The 19,445-nt window shown below is 42.5% G+C and overlaps 1 protein-coding gene across 1 annotated transcript in view; it reads right to left on the minus strand.

The window, feature by feature from the left end:
• Positions 1–19,445, minus strand: part of TMEM163 (transmembrane protein 163) — a 268,565-nt gene that overhangs the window by 244,108 nt on the left and 5,012 nt on the right. The window contains exon 2 of the mRNA XM_023193762.2: positions 18,571–18,690. Coding sequence (XP_023049530.1) covers positions 18,571–18,690 — 120 coding nt within the window. The remainder of the gene's footprint in view (positions 1–18,570; positions 18,691–19,445) is intronic.

The raw sequence follows: 19,445 nt of genomic DNA on the forward strand, positions 1-19,445 counted from the left end.
GAGAATCTCATGAACCTGGGAGGCAGAGGTTGCAGTGAGCTGAGATTGCACCGCTGCACTCCAGCCTGGGTGACAGAGCAAGACTCTGTCAAAAAAAAAAAAAAAAAAAAACGGAAGGAAGGGAGGGAGGAAGGAAGGAAGGAAGGAAGGAAGGAAGGAAGGAAGGAAGGAAGGGGAAAGAAAATAATGAAAATCAGTGGAGGAGGGAATAAAGGGTATCATGGAAAGGCATAGATACAACGGTAACCATTCCTCTGAACTTACCTTGTTTAGCCTCTTGCTTTGCTGTCTCACCTGAGACCATTCTGTAAGGTTTTAAGCATATGATGAACTACAGAATAATGAAAGAACCATCTCCTCACAGTTTTGACAAATCTAACACTTTAGCATATTTGCTTTCTCTTACAATCGGTACAGTTATGGCTGAAGTTTGCTGCATGTCCTTCATTGATTCCTGTCTCTGTCCACCCCAAGATTTCCACTATCCTGAGTCTAATTCGTTATTCCTACGCTTGTTATTATTCTCTACCTACAGATCCACAAGCAACATACTGTACTATTTATGATTATGAAACCGGTAGGTTTTACAACTTGTTTTATCCTTTCAGATTCATCCATGTTGCTAGTTCTATTGTGCAGTTCTCGGTGAGGCAGTAGTCCACCCTACAGGGCATGCTGGAAACTTGTAGGATTGTCACTGGTTGTCACAATTTTGAACAGGTGAGATCATGGTATTTAGTGGGTGGGAGGGAGCCAGGGATCTTAATATGCTGAAATGTTCAAAGCAGTTATGCACAATGAAGAATTTTCTCTCAACCCACAAGATTTTCGGATAACTAAAATGATATTCATTAAGGTGAAAAATTATCTGTGCCTAGAATTCAACTCTATTTTACCTACATAGGAGAGTTTGTTTCATTTTCTTTTGCATAGTTTTAAGTATACACTGATTTTTCCGGGAATGGAACTACTATGATAAATCAAGAGAAGAGTCTGGTTTTATTCAGACCCTTTATAAAGAGTTATAAACCACTTCAGACAATGAGGTCACCAATGGCAACTTTACTCAAAGTATTCAATATACAATACAAACACTTGTATCCATCTGTTCTTGGAGCTGCCACATTCGTGATGATTCTACATATGTGTACCAATATACCTGTTTAGTACTTATTTCAAAATGTCATACAAAGGGAAATGTCAACAATACAATATGACTCTTTTCTCACCCCTCTTAGATTCAAATTTATTCATTATATGCAGGTGTAAGCCACTAACTACTTAGTTGTATCTAATATCATCATGCAAAGCATTTATATAACTATATACATCGTGTGTATATATATAACTATATACAATGTTTTTCAAAATTACCTTCCTCTTATTTCTCCTTCACATTACATTTAAGATATAATACTGTTTTTTAATGGTGTGTATAAATAGAAGTTCATTTTAAGATACTAAAACAGGTATGATAAAATATTGGTGGCCAGGCGCAGTGGCTCATGTCTGCAATCCCAGCATTTTGGAAGGCCGAGGCAGATAGATCCCTTGAGCTCAAGAGTTCATGATAAGCCTGGGCAACATGGCAAAACCCTGTCTCTGCAGAAAACACAAAAAATTAGCTGGGCACAGTGGCATGCACCTGTAGTTCCAGCTATCTGGGAGGCTGAGGTGGGAGGATCTTTTGGGCCCTGGAGATTGAGGCTGCAGTGAGCTGTGATCGCACCACTGCTCTCCAGCCTGGGAGACAGAGTGAGACCCGCTCTCAAAAACAAAAACAAAAAGTACCTATATATTAGTTATGAAAACGGCACAGTAGGTCTCCTAAAGCTGAAAAATGTTCCAAAATGTAGAGCCACTATATTAAGACACTATAATATGCCTATCAAATATTCTGTTAATGGCTATCGTCTCCCTCCTAGGTTTTCTTTTTTTTTCACAAATGAAAGTGCTAGTCTCCTTAAACACATATGAGTTACATCCTTTGTAAATATCTTCTCCCAGTGACTTATCTTTTAGTGCTTTATATAGTGTTTTCTGTGCACAAAGTTCTTAGTCAGCTTGAAGTTAAATTTTTTGCAGTTTCTATTCATGGTTTGTGATTTCTGTGTCTTAAATTCAAAAGCTTTTCTTTTACTTCCAGGTCAAATGGAGAGTCTGATATTTTTGTTTAAAAGTTTTGGCTGGGCGCAGTAGCTCACGCTTGTAATCCCAGCACTTTGGGAGGCTGAGGCGGGCAGATCACCTGAGGTCAGGAGCTCAAGACCAGCCTGGCCAACATGGCGAAACCCTGTCTCTACTAAAAATACAAAAAATTAGCCGGGCGTGGTGGTGTGTGCCTGTAATCCCAGCTATCAGGAGGCTGAAGCCGAAGAATTGCTTGAACCCAGGAGGTGGAGATTGCAGTGAGCCGAGATTGTGCCACTGCACTCCAGCCTGGGCAACAAGAGCGAGACACTGTCTCAAAAAAAAAAAAATTTAATTCTTGCTTTTCAGGTTTAGTTTCTTAAATCACATGGAATTTATATTTGTATATGTGGGAGGTACAAACTTCAAACTTATTTTAGTTTTTCCATATAGACAGCCAATTGTGGTGGTACCATTATTTCCCTCCCTGATGTGTGATGCTACCTCTCTCACATACCCAATTTCCATATATGTGGTTACTATTTCTGGACTCCATATTCAACTTTCTTGGTCTATTGGTCCCTAAAAATATCACAATCTCAACTGCCCTAGTTTTAGAAGTTTTGAGATATAAACGCACCTTGTTCTTGAAAATTATCTTGACTATTCTTAGCCCTCCATTCCTCCATAAACATTTTAGAGCTTACCCACCCGCACTGGAAAAAACCTATTGGAATGCTTAGTGAAATTGCATGTATTAGGGTTAATATAAGGAGAAATGACATCCTTATTAGATTGTCTTCCCAATTCTGAACACGATATTTCTCTCTATTCAGATCTTATTTTATGCATTTTAATAGCATTTTATAATTTTCTTCATGAAGGAATTATACATATATTAGATTTATTCCTTTTGGTTTGTTGCTATGAGAAATGATATCATTATGAAAATTAAAAATGTATTGCTGTGTTGCTATTATATAAGAATACATTTTATTTTAGTATATTAAACTTCTACCCATCCCCAGCAGCTTTGTCAGAATTTGTTACTTCTAATACTGTCTATAGAATTCCTTGGCTTTTCTTTTTTCTTTCTTTCTTTTTTGAGACATTGTTTTGCTCTTGTCACCCAGGCTGGAGTGCAATGGTGCGATCTCAGCTTACTGCAACCTTCACCTCCCAGGGTCAAGCGATTCTCCTGCCTCAGCCCCCCTGAGTAGCTGGGATTAGAGGCGCCCACCACCACAGCCAGGTAATTTTTGTGTTTTTAGTAGAGACAGGGTTTCGCCATGTTGACCAGGTTGGTCTCGAACTCCTGACCTCAGGTGATCTGCCCACCTCGGCCTCCCAAAGTTCTGGGATTGCAGGCCTGAGCCACCGCTCCCGGCTTCCCTTAACTTTTCTATGTAGAGCTATAGAAAGCTCTATATAGACTATAATAACTCTAAGATAGACATTATCTATATTATATATAGATATAATTGTAGTATATATAAAGCTCTATGTAGACTATAATATCCACAAGTAATGATGGTTCCTTTTTTCCTCCCCAATCCATATACAGTAACTTTCTTTCTTTTTCTTGCCCTACTATACTGGCTAGGACATCACGTATAATAATGAGGAGAAGCAGTAACAGTAGACATCCTTACCTTCATTTTAGATTTTAAAGGGCTGAGTCTATCTAATTTACCAGTTACAATTAATATTTTAGGTTAAATAACCTTTATCAGCAATTCCCAGCCTAGTTGCTAAAAGTTTTTATCTTGCCTTGAATTTTATCAAATCCTTTTTGTATTGAAAGATACTATAGGTTTCTTCCCAAATTTTTTTTTTTTTTTGAGATGGAGTTTCACTCTTGTCGCCCAGGCTGGAGTGCAGTGGCATGATCTCAGCTGACTGCAACCTCCATCTCCTGGGTTCAAGTGATTCTCCTGCCTCAGCCTCCCAAGTAGCTGGGATTACAGGTGCCTGCCACCACGCCCAGCTAATTTTTGTATTTTTAGTAGAGACGGGGTTTCACCATGTTGGCCAGGCTGGTCTTGAACTCCTGATCTTTTATGAACACGGTAAATTAAATAATAAACATTCTGATTATACCATCCTAGATTCCGAAAATAAACACATATGCTGAGCATGTTCATTTATTTATTTATCTTTATATAAACACAAGGAGATTTAGTTTGCCAATGTCTTATTAAAGACTTTTTGAATCTATATTCATTAGTGATACTGACCTATAAATTCTCTACTGCCTTTGATTTAGGTATCACAGTAGTAGTAATCTCAAAATGATATAGGAAGTTTTCCTTCTTTTTCTGTAGAATGGCGTGCATGAGATTGGGATTATCTGACCCCTGAACATATGAAAGCACCCATAAAGCCACTGCTGGCCTAGATCAGAGTTTCTCAACCATGGGCACCACTGACATTTTGAGCCAGATCATTCTTCGCTGTGAGGGGCTGTCCTGTGCCCTGTAGGATGTTTAACAGCATTCTTGCCCTCCACCCAGTAGATACCAGTAGCATCTCCATTCCCAGTTGTGACAAACAGAAGTGTCTCCTGACATTTCTGGATGTCTCCAGGAAAGGGAGAGGGTGCAAAATCACCTCTAATCATGAACTACTGTTGGATTAACATCTTTAATGGTCATAAACCATTCATGGCAAGTTATTCTAGTAAACTATGCACTTCATCCAAGTCTTCAAATTTATGGGCATACAATTTGTAAATAATAGTCTCATTTCCTAAATTTTCTCAGATTACTAATTATACTCCTCATTTCACTTCTAATTACCTTTCACTCATTTCTTTTCTTTTTCAATCAATCTTACCAGACTTAAACCCATTTATTAGTCTTAAAATAAACAGCTTTTAGTTTTGTTGATTTCTTATATCTTTTTCTCTTTCATTTATTTGTATTCTTCAATGTATTGTTTCCTTTCTTCTATTTATCTTGCATTTACTGTTTTTGCTGTTTCTTATCTTCTTGTTTTAGACAGTTTTGTTTATCAACTTTCAATTTCTCATTGTAAGCTCTAAATATTGTTTAATATTTAATATAAATTTTATCCTTGAACTATTCAGAAATGTGTTGCTTAGTTTCCCAACATGTATTATGATATGCAGAGGTATTTTAGCTATATTTTATTTCAAATTATTATTGCACTGTGGTCAGAGAACATTGTAAAATACACATTCTTAGGAATATGATGAGAATTCTTTTGCATATGATGGAAGCAGTCACCTTCTACAAATATTCCGTAATGTGCAAACATCCTTATTGGATGCATGGGTCTACACTGAGCCACTGGATCAGTGTTCTTTAAACCAAAGGGTGACAACTCACTAGTAACACATACAATGAATTTGGTAGGATGTGACCAGCACTTTTTTTAAATGAAAAAGGATAGAAATCATCAAAGTGAAATTTTTTTCACATTTTAACAACTCTGAAATCAAGTATTAATAGCTCACAGAATGACTAGCATAGCACATGGTTCAATAGCAGCAATTTTTTATTTTCTAGTACAAAAAATCATGTGGCATATTATAATCAAAAGTGTTGTAGAGTGGCCAGGCGTGGTGGGTCATGCCTGTAATCCCAGTACTTTGGAAAGCCAAGGTAGGTGGGCCACCTGAGGTAAGGAGTTCGAGACTACCCTGGCCAACATGGTGAAACACTGTCTCTACTAAAAATACAAAAATTAACCAGGTGTGGTGTCAGAGGTGACTGTAATCTCAGCTACTTGGGAGGCTGAGGCAGGAGAATTGTTTGAACCCGGGAGGCAGAGGTTGCAGTGAGCCGAGATCACGCCACTGCACTCCAGCCTGGGTGACAAGAACAAAACTGTGTCTCAAAAAGAAATAAATAAACAAAGTAAAAAATGAAAAGACAAAACCATTAGTTTAAAAAAAAAATGGAAGAGACCTCTCCAGGAAACTAGATGAATGCAGATGCATGGTGCATAGGGACGATCCACACGGTCTAACCGGCAGTTGGAAGCACAGATCTGGAGCTCAGACGATGTACAAAGACACTAAACATGTTGTTTTGGTCCTCCAAAGTAAATTCAAAACAAATTAAAAAGTTAAATTTAAAAAGGAAAACCATAAAAATTAGAAAGAAATCAGAGTGAATTTAAAAAAAAAGAAAATGGAAAAGGCAACAAAAACAATTTTTAGAAGCTAGAAAGCATATGGGCAAGTGGTAATTGATTTAACAGACTCTAGAAAGCAAACTCCTAACACAGCAGTGTGAAAGCAAAAAGGCAACCCAATTTACACCTCAGGACACCCAATAAAACAGAAATTGGTAGCACAGTATAATAAAGAGAAGACTGGCAATAGGGAGGTTTGTTCAAAGCCTGTGTAAAAAGGAGTTCTCCAGAATCCCTCCCCAGCTCTGCCCAGAAGGGCAATACCCACTCATCCCCAACTCTCCTATTGGATGACTGGAGGATTTTTCTCTGGAGAAGGTGCAACAGTCTCTTCTTTGAGGAATACCAAACTCAGCCAAAGATGGGGAAACCAAACTCAAAGAGGCTAAAGAAAGAATTTCAGGCCGGGCACAGTGGCTTGCATCTGTAATCCCCGCACTTTGGGAGGCTGAGGTGGGCATATTACTTTAAGTCAGGAGTTCAGGAGTTCAAGACCAGCCTGGCCAACATGGTGAAACCCCATCTCTACTAAAAATATAAAAATCGGCCAAGCGTGGTGGTGCGTGCCTGTAATCCCAGCTCCTTGGGAGGCTGAGGCAGGAGAATCACTTGAACCCGGGAGGCGGAGGTTGCAGATAGCTGAGATCACACCACTGCACTCCAGGCTGGGGGACAAGAGCAAAACTCTGTCTCAAAAAAAAAAAAGAATTTCAAACAGAAGACTGAAATCTCCATCCTCATCCTCAACTCCCAAAAGTCAAGCAGTCAGGAGTTCACCTTCAAAGCAGAGGCTCAGCGAAACCATCTCAGGGAACCCTGGGCAGCCCAAAAAGAAGGATCTGAAAGTTTAAAACTGGAATCCACCAACAAAACAGTCCAACATGTCACCCTACAGCGAACACTGCCCACATGCTAGGAGCTCAGGACAGCCTTTCAATGACCTATTTTTAACAAGAACAGACGTCTAGGACCACACTCATAGGATTCCTCCCCTAACATGAATGATAAATCCAAAGCAACAGGGGAAAGAAGCACCTGGAGGAAGACAATGCAAGAAATGGAAAAGTACTTTTTAACCATCAAAAATATTTTCAGAGAGATAACCGCTATTAAAAAGATCCACGGTAGGGAGCAGTGGCTCACACCTGTCATCCCAGCAGTTTGGGAGGTTGAAGTGGGCAGATTGCTTGAGCCCAGGACTTCAAGACCAGCCTGGGCAACAAGGTGAAACCACGTCTCTACAAAAAATCCCAAAATTAGCCAGGTGCGGTGGCACGCCGCTGTAGTCCCAGCTACTTGGAAGGCTGACGTGGGAGGATCACCTGAGCCTGGAAGGTCGAGGCTGCAGTGAGCTGTGATTGTGCCACTGCACTCCAGCCTGGGTGACAGAGAGCAACCCTGTCCAAAAAATAAATAAAAAATAAAAAATAAAAAATTTAATTTTCAAAAAAGATCCACAAAACAAGAGTTGGATAATTTTTTAAAGAAATACACTCAGATAATTTTTTCACTTGATAATGGAAATGAAAAGCTCCATAGAAAGGTAGGAATACAAAGGTGATTAAATTTCCCAGGAAGTAGAACAAAAAAGACAAAGAAATAGGAAGTAGGGTGTGTATGGATAAAACAGCCCCCACCACAGCAGGTCCCATGCAAAAGTGTAAGTTTCAGAAGATCTTAGGACTTTCATAGCCACACTACAAATGACAATAAAATGAAGCAAAGTCTTCAGAACTCTTAAGGAACATTATTTCCTACTGAGAATTTTCTATCCAGCTATCAATCCAGTGTCAGGATATATTAAAGACATTTCAGGCATTCCATGGCTTGAAAGCTACACCTCCAGTGCGACCTTACCTAGGGAGCTAGGAGTAGATGTGTTTGCCCTGAAAGGGAGTAAACCAGAGAAGAGAAAAACATGGCATCCTGGAAACAGGGGTTCCAACAGAAGAGAAAAAATCAAGGAAATCCCAAAAAAGGTTGGGAAGGAAGACTCTGAGCCGCAGCTTTGCACTAGCTGAAACGGGCAACCAGAACCGTTACAGGAGGTCAGGTGCTCCAAGAGAGGTTTCTTCAAGAAGAAACTGATAGAATTACCTCTGCATCTGAAAATATCACAGAGAAGCTGAGGTTAGAAAAGAAATGCTGAATGAAAGTTTAATAAGAAATAAATTCATAGAAAAGTGAACATAGGAATAAACAAAACAGACATGAAATCCAGAAAAAATAAAAAATTGTGCAAGAAAGAAGTCATCATACTTCACCCTACAGCTCTAGGAGGAGGATTTACATAGTCATAATACTGAAAACCACAACTAAGATACAAGGATGGAAATGCAGGAAGTCAGTCTGCTTGTGTGGAGCCAAGAGGATAAAAGAGTAAATTATTTCCTTCCATTTGGGAAAGTTAACAAATAATGCCTAAACCTGAAAAACAAATTAAGAATTAGCATTGGAACCCTGTTATTTACACAAGTAAATACAAGAACTAACTACAAGAGGTGAAGAGGTTGCTGGGAGGACAATGAGGGGGAAATAGAGAGGAGAGAGGGATGGAGGATGGGGGCTGCTGTCGTTCTTAATGTTCTTATAACTACATCCATGTTAGAGAGTAAAAAAGAAAAAAAATTGAAAATGTCTTTATTTGGTTATTCTCCAGCTGCTCTTTTCAGCATTTGTGTATTTGATTCTTTTCTTATTTTCTACTCATATTAAACACACTTATTTTACAGATTTTGTCAGCTACTTCTGTCATCTAGAGTTTCAGGTCTAATCATGCCATCTGTATGACACTCAATCATGGTGGCTCCTCTTCTCGGGAGCTTTCTAGTATTGGATTGTGAGCTCACCTTTGGTGGGGCTGTCTGCACAGGACACCTGCTGGGCCTTAGTCAAAGTTCCTCTGCACCTGCTTCTTTCAGGTGCTCCAGGGGTATTTCCAACCTAGGACCATGTCCACGTTACTATCTCAGCTTGAGGGCCCCCAAGCTAAGTTCAGGGTATACATTCCCAGAATGGATGCCCTGGTGTGTCTCCTAAATTCTCCTCCTGGACCTGGGCACTCATTTCCCCAGCTGCCAGGAATGAGGACTGCTGATGGCCGCATCCCTTTCCCAGAACCCCCCTCCACTGAAGGACGCTGCCTCCCCGTGGTTGTACATGTCCCTGCGGCAGCCCACGCCAAAGACTGGTCTGGCCCCCGTGCTTCACCTGGAAGCCATCTCAGCTTCCAGGTCCCTGTGGGACAAGCCTCTAAGGCAAGAACACTGCGGTTCAACCTTCCCTCTGCCAGTCCTGGCTCCCCGAGGTGTTCTTCCTGACAGCCTCCCTCAGCCCCTCACCCCACTGCCAATAAACCTCCTGGAGGGAAGCTGAGTCTCCGAGTCTATTTCCCAGGGAATCGACCTACAAAAATTCCAAACACAAATGTACATGAGGTCAGTCTCATGGTTCTGAATTCCAGTGAAGCCTCCCCCACGCTCATCCCCTCCTCAGTCCACACAGAAATACTCTACACAGATGAGCTCTTCATTGTCTCTGGGCTGCTGGAGGTGTTTATTCTAGTCCACACTTTCATTGAAGGTAAAGTCCTTTTAAGGAATTTATTACTAGTTTCCTCTATCCGCCTGGTGCTGGCCAAAGCATTTGCTACTGACTGAATTGTGTGTCCTCAAAATTCAAATGTTGAGGCCGGGTGTGGTGGCTCACGCCTGTAATCCTAGCACTTTGGGAGGCTGAGCGGGGGCAGATCACCTGAGGTCAGGAGTTCAAGACCAGCCCGGCCAACATGACAAAACCCTGGCCCTACTAAAAATACAAAAATTAGCCAGGCTTGGTGGCATGTGCCTGTAATCCCAGCTACTCAGGAGGCTGAGACAGGAGAATTGCTTGAAACTGGGAGGTGGAGGTTACAGTGAGCTGAGATCATGCCACTGCACTCCAGCCTGGGCAACAGAGCAAGACTCCTACTCAAAAAAAAAGAGAATTCAAATGTTGACGCCCTAACCCCCAGTACCTCAAAATGCAGTTGTACTTGGAGATGGGATCTTTAAAGAGGTAATTAAGTTAAAGTGAGGTCATTAAGGTGGGCCCTAATCCAATATGTCTGGTGTCCTCATAGTAAGAGGAAATGAGGACACAGACACACACAGAGGGACAACCACGCAAAGGCACAGGGAGAAGACGGTGATCTACGAGCCAACGAGAGAGGCCTCAGAAGAAAGCCAACTCTGCTGACACCTTGATCTTGGACTTCCCACATTCGCCAGCAGGAAGGAGGCATGGACATCAGACATGGGAGAAGGTGGACAGGGAGTAAGAGTTTTCCCTGCTGGGGTTAGGAGCAGGGGTTCCCTCCCTACCTCTGGCTTCCTCTGTTCCTTCTGTTTCTCAAGACTTCCGCACCTCAACCCACAGCACAAGGCACAAGGCACCTCTTGTCCAAAAGGAGCTACACCAGAAATTCACCTGACAGAGGCAATTCCTAGAGGACCAAATTACAGCCCTGGGATATCCACAGACCAGAAAGCCCCTTCTCAACCAACTGCTTAACGAATATGATGGGAAAAAGACTGAGAGGCAAGAGGAAAAACCCTGACAAATGTCCCAAAGGGCCCCTGCCAGCAAGGACCCAAGCAAGAAGGGACAAGGGACCCTGGGCATGAGATGAGCCCACCTGGGGCTCACTGCCCAGCTACCCTGTGTCACCGCCATGGCTGTGCGACAGGGGCACCTAGTGCTAATGCACCCTGGCCACGCTTCCAATTAAACGCTGTGTGAAGAAGGCACTGAGAAGGCAGGCAGGGCAGGCAGGCAGCTGCTGAGACCCCTCCCCCACTCCTGGCTGGAAACAGCAGCCCACTGTGAGCGGAGACGCAGGGAGATGAGTCCTCCTAACAGCCTCAGGCGAGTCCCTGTCAGTAGAAGCCTGGATGCTTCAGTCGGGGGCTGGGGGGATGCTGGGCAGTGCAGTAAGCAGGAGGGGTGAGAGAATGAGCTCCTGCATCCCCACCATTTACAAAGTTGAAGATGCTCTCTTTGTTTCCTTTGTCTGGCATCTCTACCTGCAAATGTACATCCTCAGCCTGCTGCAACCACAGCACCCAAGCAGGGCAGAACTGACTCCAGTCCAACCAGCATCTGAGTGTCCACTGTGTTAGCGGCTGAGAACACTGCCTGAAGAAGACAGGCCCTGGTGTGGAGGAGTGCACATTAGAGCCAAAAGCAATAACAAGATGATTCAAGTATCGTGCATCGAGTTCCTGATCTATGGGTGTCCATGGGGCTATGGGGGAAGGGAGGCGTTCCAATCAGCCTGGAAGGCTTCCCAGAAAAGGTGATCTTTCATCTTGACCTTGAGGGATAAGTAAACTTTTGCTAGAAAAAGAAGCATGGAGGTCAGGAACCAAAGGCATCTGAGATGAAGGGAAGAGCAGGTACGTGGGTTTGGGGCAAGAAACAGGACACAGCCTGTGGTGCCCGCAAGGAGCCTCTGGGGGCTGCAGCCTGCAGTGCATGGGGACGGGAGGAGGTGAAGCCAGCCAGGAAGGAGGGGACAAGATCATGAAGGACCTCGTGGTAAGCAAAGTGGCCTGTCTGAAATACGCCTCCGCACTCCATGTGCTGTCTGAGCTCACAGCACAGAGGGTGACAGGTACAGAATCCCTGATCACGTGGCTACAGGGTATGAAGGCAGAATGCAGAGGGAGGGACAGTTGTCAGGGCAAGGTTCCCAAACCGCTGGTCTGCCTGTTGCTCCCTCCTGGTCTCCACCTCTCAGAAGCAGCCTCCGGGTTTATCGTCTCGAGCACACCCACGGGGAGCACACTATCCCTCAGAACACCGCCAGGATGTGGCTCTCAAACTTCCTGCCCACATCCCCTGGCCCCTATACCATTGCTTGCTTCAGCGGCGGCAGCCGGACGCTTGGCAGGAAAATATTCCTGCAGATTCTCCACAATAGTTCCACCTCATACAAGGAGGTGGACACAGGAGCTTGTGAAGAGGCCCAGGGCTGCAAAAAGTCCAGCAAGGATTAGATGCCACATCTGACATGAGGAGCGGCCAGAAGTGTATGCAGGCACCATGCCTGGGCCTGGACATGCGTAGAAAATGTCTTGAAGAGCAGTTAAGACACTGGTAACGAAGGTTGCCGGCAGGAGAGAGAGACTTTAGGACGGGACAGAGATTTGGACTGTGCTCCTTTGGTCTCAGGAATTTTTATCTTGTGTACATTCTGCGTCTTTCAGTAAAATAAATACATGACCAGCAAACTACACAAAGGATCATTCCACATGCAGAATGTCGGCTGCACGGTTAAAGTCTGGGGTCACGGAAATATTTCAGGAGTAGGGGAAACAGGCGAGCTTAGGGACACGGACAGAAGAGACAAGGCCTTCACAGCCTTCGTGCATGGAGGAGGGCACAAAGAACTGTGATGAAGGAAACTGGCCGTACCATGGATAAAACTGCTCTGCAGGAACGGGCGCCTGCAGTTGGTAAGGCCTCTTTGGGGAGGGGAGTTGTCAGTGAGGAGGCTGTCATGTGAAATCCGTGAAATGGGTCGCCCAAAGGACGTGGGTTCCAGTCCTGAGGAGAAGAAGTTTGAGGAAAAAAGGGGGACAAAAGTCAGGGCAGACCAGACCTGTTTTGTTTGTTTGTTTGTTTGTTTGTTTGTTTGTTTGTTTGTTTGAGACGGAGTCTCGCTCTGTCGCCCAGGCTGGAGTGCAGTGGCCGGATCTCAGCTCACTGCAAGCTCCGCCTCCCGGGTTTACGCCATTCTCCTGCCTCAGCCTCCCGAGTAGCTGGGACTACAGGCACCAGCCACCTCGCCCGGCTAGCTTTTTGTATTTTTCAGTAGAGACGGGGTTTCATCGTGTTAGCCAGGATGGTCTCAAACTCCTGACCTCGTGATCCGCCCGTCTCGGCCTCCCAAAGTGCTGGGATTACAGGCTTGAGCCACCACGCCCGGCCTGTTTGTTTGTTTTTTGAGACAGAGTCTCCCAGGCTGGAGTGCAATGGCACGATCTCAGCTCACTGCAACTCTGCCTCCCCTGTTCAGGTGATTCTCCTACTTCAGCCTCCCGAGTAGCTGGGATTACAGGCACGCACCACCACACCTGGCAAATTTTTGTCTTTTTAGTAGAGACAGGATCTCACCATGGCTGATCTCATGGTGTGGCCAGGCTGGTCTCAAACTCCTGACCTCAAATGATCCACCCGCCTCAGCCTCCCAAAGGGCTGGGATTACAGGCATGAGCCATCGCGCCTGGCCAAGGCCAGACCTTTAAGGTCACTGCAACTATGTCCGTGTTACTCTCAGCACACCAGAAAGTGCCTGAAGAGTCTTATGTCTTTTCCATCTCCCAGTGTGTCTGTCAGATGAGAGAACACCTAAGAAAGTTCTCAAACACTTTTTGCTGAGTTTATAGAAGAATCGTGAAATTTCATTTTATCTCTAAACTATTAGTCTCATAATTTAGAAAGAATAAAAATACATATCTTACCATTTTTAAGGGTTAAGAGTTTGCATTAAAATCAAATAAATTATTTTAAAATATCCACATCTAAAAAGAAAATCACTCCTTTCCAAGGTGTTTTTCTAGTTCTTAAATCTACAGCGGCACCTTATTTATTTGTTTATTTATTTATTTACTTTGAGACAGAGTCTTGCTCTGTCGCCCAGGCTGGAGTGCAGTGGCATGATCCTTGCTCACTGCAACCTCCGTCTCCTGGGTTCAAGCGGTTCTCCTGCCTCAGCTTCCCGAGTAGCTGGGACTACAGGCACACGCCACCACACCAGGCTAATTTTTGTATTTTCTTTTTAGTAGAGACAGGGTTTCACCATATTGGCCAGGCTGGTCTCAAACTCCTGACCTCATGATCTGCCTCCCCAGCCTCCCAAAGTGCTGGGATTACAGGTATGAGCCACTGCTCCCGGTCAGCTGCACCTAGCTTTTGAGTGAGCTTTTTCTGAGAAGATCAGGGTTTGGAGTACTTCTTTAATGGAGCTGTGTATCTTAGGAAAGGTTCTCCCCTGAGAATGTTTCAAATATGCCTTCATTTCCCACAGAATATGCATTGAGTGCCTAAAAATTAACTTGCACTCAAACCTGATAAACAGAGTCAGAATGCATTTTCCTAAATCACTGTAACAAAGATATCAATGGTGTCAAAACCCTGAGTTTTGAAACAGAACTTCTGTTCTCTTTCTAGCTTCATTATTAGAACAGACTTTTTTTCACATTTGTTCATAACAGGATTGCCATTTTCCATGCTGCCTACCGATTATAAACAGAATGAATTTTAAAACCAAACTAGAGCTCTCTCTGAAATATTCAAGATGTATTACCATCTGGTTTTATATCAGCATTTGAACAGATCCAAAATCACTACATTACCAAGTATTATCAAAAATAGTTCACATTAAAAAATAGTTCATGTCCCTTTCAAAGCATACTCAAGGCACAAACTTCAAAAGTCCACCTAATTTTTCAAACTATCCCAGACATATGAATGCCAACCATAATTACATAGGTGATTTATAACAAATAACTCAGTAATACTGATATAAGCTAGTTTTATCATCAGATCTTTTAGAAACTACTAACTTGAGAAGACATGGTATATTGATTACCTGGAAGCTTATAGGAGATGAAGGGTAACAATCTTTAACTTGTAAACCACAAATAAAATTTTAAGGCTCCCCAACCATCTGAATGGACCTCTCTTCTCAGCCAAGGGCACTCCAAAGTTAATCTGAAAAACTGTTTCCAGCCGTGATGGGAAAGGGGACTCAGAGGACACTCACTGTACCCGCCTCCCTTCTGGAATTCAGGAAAAGCTGACCAGCATTAGCATCAACGCAGACATTAAGTCTGATAAGAAACATTTACAGTCTGTTCTCTCTGAAGTCTGCTACCTGGAGGCTTCATCTGCATGATAAAACTTTGGTCTCCATAATCCCTTATCAGAATCCAGAGATTCATTTTTATTGATTCCAGGTGTTTAGATAATAACTTAAGTCTTTCCACCAATTGCCAAACAGAACATTTTTTAATCTACCTATAACCTGGAAGTCATCCACTTCCAGTTGTCCCAACTTTCCATATCAAATCAGTATACATCTTACTAATATTCGTTGATATATTATGTCTCCCTAAAGAGTATAAAAGCAAGCTGCACCCCAACCACCTCAGGCACATGTTTTCAGACCTCCTGAGACTGTGTCACAAGCATGTCCTTAACCTAGGCAAAATAAACTTTCTCAACTGATTGAGACCTGTCTCAGAGACTTTCAGGTTCACAACCTACAATGTACATGTCAGGTAAAAATACGAATCTTTCCAGTTGACCAAGAAAAAGAGATGTGCCCCCCAACTTGTATCTACCCTCCTCGTTTCCAAACTCAAAAGAGCCCACAGCATTTCTTCAGAAGATACTCAGCTAAAAATCGGTAACCATGATTAAATAAATAGAAAATGGCAGCTAAGGAGGTGGAGACAGGGACTCCAGCTGACCCCAGGAGATGTGACTCCAAGACAACTCCCTTAGCAAGAGAATGGCCACAGGATGACCCGATTACCCCCCAAAATTGTAATTGTTTATAAAATATATGAGATCTCGGCCTTGCATGTAAATCTTCAGATAGAATGTATCGTTTTCCAAGAAATATTGTCCTTCCACCTAACTAAAAAAAAAAAAAGTTTTAAAAAATCTCTCAGTTCATTTATTTCGGTCTTGAGTTCTGATTCCACGCAAGGATGGATGATCTTCCTGCCCCAAATTTTTCACCATCCAACAGTAGCAAGAAGTCATGTCCATAAATACAGTCGCTTTCTCTTCATCATGTTTAACACTCCCGCCAACACACGTACACACACACAACACACATGCACACACTCCAAAACTTCTCCGCCACACCAAAGCATCATATACAGTAATTCTACAGCAATCCTCTTAAAAATACTAATTGATTTAATTCAGCCATTTCACTGGTTTGGACAGACGTGCAGGAAGTCAGAGCATTGCGTTTCATCCATCTCTGTTAACTACCTCCTTCCTTGAAGAGTAGGACTGGAAGTTTTTGTGATACTTTACAAAAATCTTTATTGCCATTTTTGAAATGTTCCCTTTTACTTTAGACACTAATTTAAACATAACTTCGAAAGTCAGTTTATATTGCTTAATCTCTGTTTATTTCCATTCAAAACTAGGAAAAGAATTTCACAAAAGTCTGGCACCCTATAAATGATGCTTTGGAAGAGATTTTAAATACTGCATAGTAGAAATACATTTAGGAAACTAAATAGTAAAATCAACAACCCTAACAACACAATCAGAGACCACATCAAGGGTTTAAAATATGAAACACAAACACACACACAAACACTAAAGCTACTCTATAGTTAAAGTGGAGGAAAATACAATTCACCTTCTACATTCTTTGGTTTGACTAAACCAGAACAAACTGTAAGTAACATGAGAACAAATTGAACGTACTATAGATAACACAAATCATGATATTATATGCCAATACCAACATTTTATTGGCTAGAAGTTAGAGGATTTAAATTAAATACTTGCTGCAAAGAAGGTGTAAAATCATTTTTAAAAGAAAAAGAAAGAGAAGCCCTTTCCACAAAGCAACATTCTAGTTCCGTATGCACTATGCGACTGTCTGTCTTTATTAAAGGAAATGAACAACGGTTTTAAGATAACCCAACTGATCAGGTGTAATATGTGAAACCAAAATTTCCTCATAATTTTTGTCTATGATGAGACTTAAGTACAGCAAATGTAATATTACTCTCTCAGAAGAAAGACTTGCCCAATATTTCTTCACATTCAGTCTTCATTCAAACACCCACGTGATAAATCAAAACAGCTTTATCAGGCACATGGACGTGTCTGAGTTACTATTATTCTGTTTGTAAATCGCCTCCCTTCATTCCTTTCCTTTTTCTTTACATATGCAAATTATGGTGTCTGATCCAAAGTCCTCCACCAGCCACCGCAACCAAATTATCCCCTAGGGACATCAATCCAGCTTGTTATTCTTGTTTCAGCATTTAAAAAGTGGGGGCAAGGGGAAGGAGTAGCTATTTTCAGGAATCAGAATTCCCCTTGATTAGATTTCTGGCTCACCGGTAAAAATGTTTACACTTGGGAATGCATTGCCCTCCACTTCTAAATGTTTGGCTGTTTTAGAGCCAAGATATGGTACAGTCTTTCCAATATAAATTGCTTCAAGTAATATATGCCTAGTTTTGCAGGGAGCATTTGGTCAAATTTTAATACTCCCTCTTGGGAGCCAACCCAACTTCCAGCAGCAGATCTAACCTTACAGAATAGAATTTTAAGCAACACGCACACATAACTTGTCTTCTAGCAGACATGGGCTTTTTTCTCCTAATCTGAGGGTTGTCACAGGAGACACCTTGTGTGATGCCTATCACTGAGAAAATAGATCTTTCTGTTAGGTAATAAATTCGTCACAAAATGCAGTCTTTTCCCTAGCATCAAAACACACACACACACACACACACACACACACACACACCACTCGGGTTTCTACCAAGGTTGAGCTGTAACTGACACTGCTTAGGCTTGTGAGTCACTGCACAATTCATAAGAATAAATAGCACACGTACATTTCCATAGGCTGCAAAACGTTAGTCGAGAAAACACATGCCATTGGCCTTCCTAACCCCCAAACAGGATTATCTGGCAGAAACTGTTCCACTTCCTTAGTTTTTCTTAATTGCAATACATGTTTTTGTTTCCATGGCCACCGAAAACTTGAGAGAAGACCCTCCCATTACACTTTCACTAAAATGTGTATAGGATTTTCCTCCAAGCCTTACACAGATATGATCAGGGAAAAGGAGAGGGCTCACTGCAATATTGCACCCATCTTCTTGCATTAGGCTCAAAATAAGAATCTTAAGGATATATATGTGTCACGTGTCAGCCCAAGCTGAAGCATCCAGCAAGAGTATTTTCACTATTCAGCTAGCAGCCAGCATCTACTTCCACAAGCCCGCATACTGATGAGAGCCAAGGCTCCCAGTCACTCTCCACCTCATCTTCTTACCAGTCTTTCCTCTGCAGAGGAGAGAAGCTATTTTACTAATTTATAAGTCCTCTGACTATCCAACCATCTAAAAAAATTTACTCATCAATAATAGTCAACTGAAAGCAAAAGCACATCCCACAGGAATTAGAGAATAAAACAGGCAATAGCAGCACATATTGGCAGACGAGACCCTTGATACTCACTAAAGGCAGCCACCGCGAGGGCCAGGGTGACAATGATGGAGAACCAGGACACCCACAATGCCTTCTTCCTGTAGTTCTGGGCTTCGTGAGGTTTCAGGCGGGTGCTGCTTTCTAGTAAGCCTGACAAAAACAAGAAGAAAGGGAAGTTAGACATTTCCTTACTAAGAAACCCACAGCGAGAGCTACAATTTCTTACCCAAAGATTGCAAACTAACAGCCCGTGGGCCAAGATGTGTTTTGTTTGGCCCACACTGTGTTTTAACAATTAGAAGATTTCACATGAAAATCAAGCTTTCTGGCACCCCTTGAAAAATCACAGGCTCTGACAATATGGGCCGCGTATTTCTGCAGGGTAAGAGCAGCTGTCCTCTTTCGAAGATCTCCACAGACCCCACCACTCCTTGACATATCACACCAGGCCATTCCTTTGCCCCTGTGTTAAGTTGCTTGGCCTCAGGTAGATGCTGTTCCTGCCCACAAGGCCTTTCTGTGAGGAAAACAAACCACCCACATTCAGCCGGGTCTTCAGGCTCCTCAGCTGTGAGCATTGATTTGCATTGATTCACCAGCACAGTCCCAACTGGTGGACTGGGTTTTGCCCAAAGCAAAGAGTCAGTCTACAAATGACCTCACTGCTCCCCCAACAATCAGCAGGAGAAGAACCATTTCTCTTTAACCACATCCAGCAAGAGCCTCCAGGCCCAAATTATAAGCCACCTCTCCTTCCCTCCTTTTTCTGTTCTATAGTATACACATCCATTTTAGCAAGTACATGTCAAAAAATTCTCAGAATATTAAAGTGGGGCAAACCTACTAAAACTAGAGGTAGCTTCCCAGGTAGGCCATGTATAAGACAAGTTTTATTTTTATCTCCT

This window comes from Piliocolobus tephrosceles, chromosome 11, assembly GCF_002776525.5.
Source record: "Piliocolobus tephrosceles isolate RC106 chromosome 11, ASM277652v3, whole genome shotgun sequence".
In the NCBI taxonomy this organism is placed as follows: domain Eukaryota; kingdom Metazoa; phylum Chordata; class Mammalia; order Primates; family Cercopithecidae; genus Piliocolobus; species Piliocolobus tephrosceles.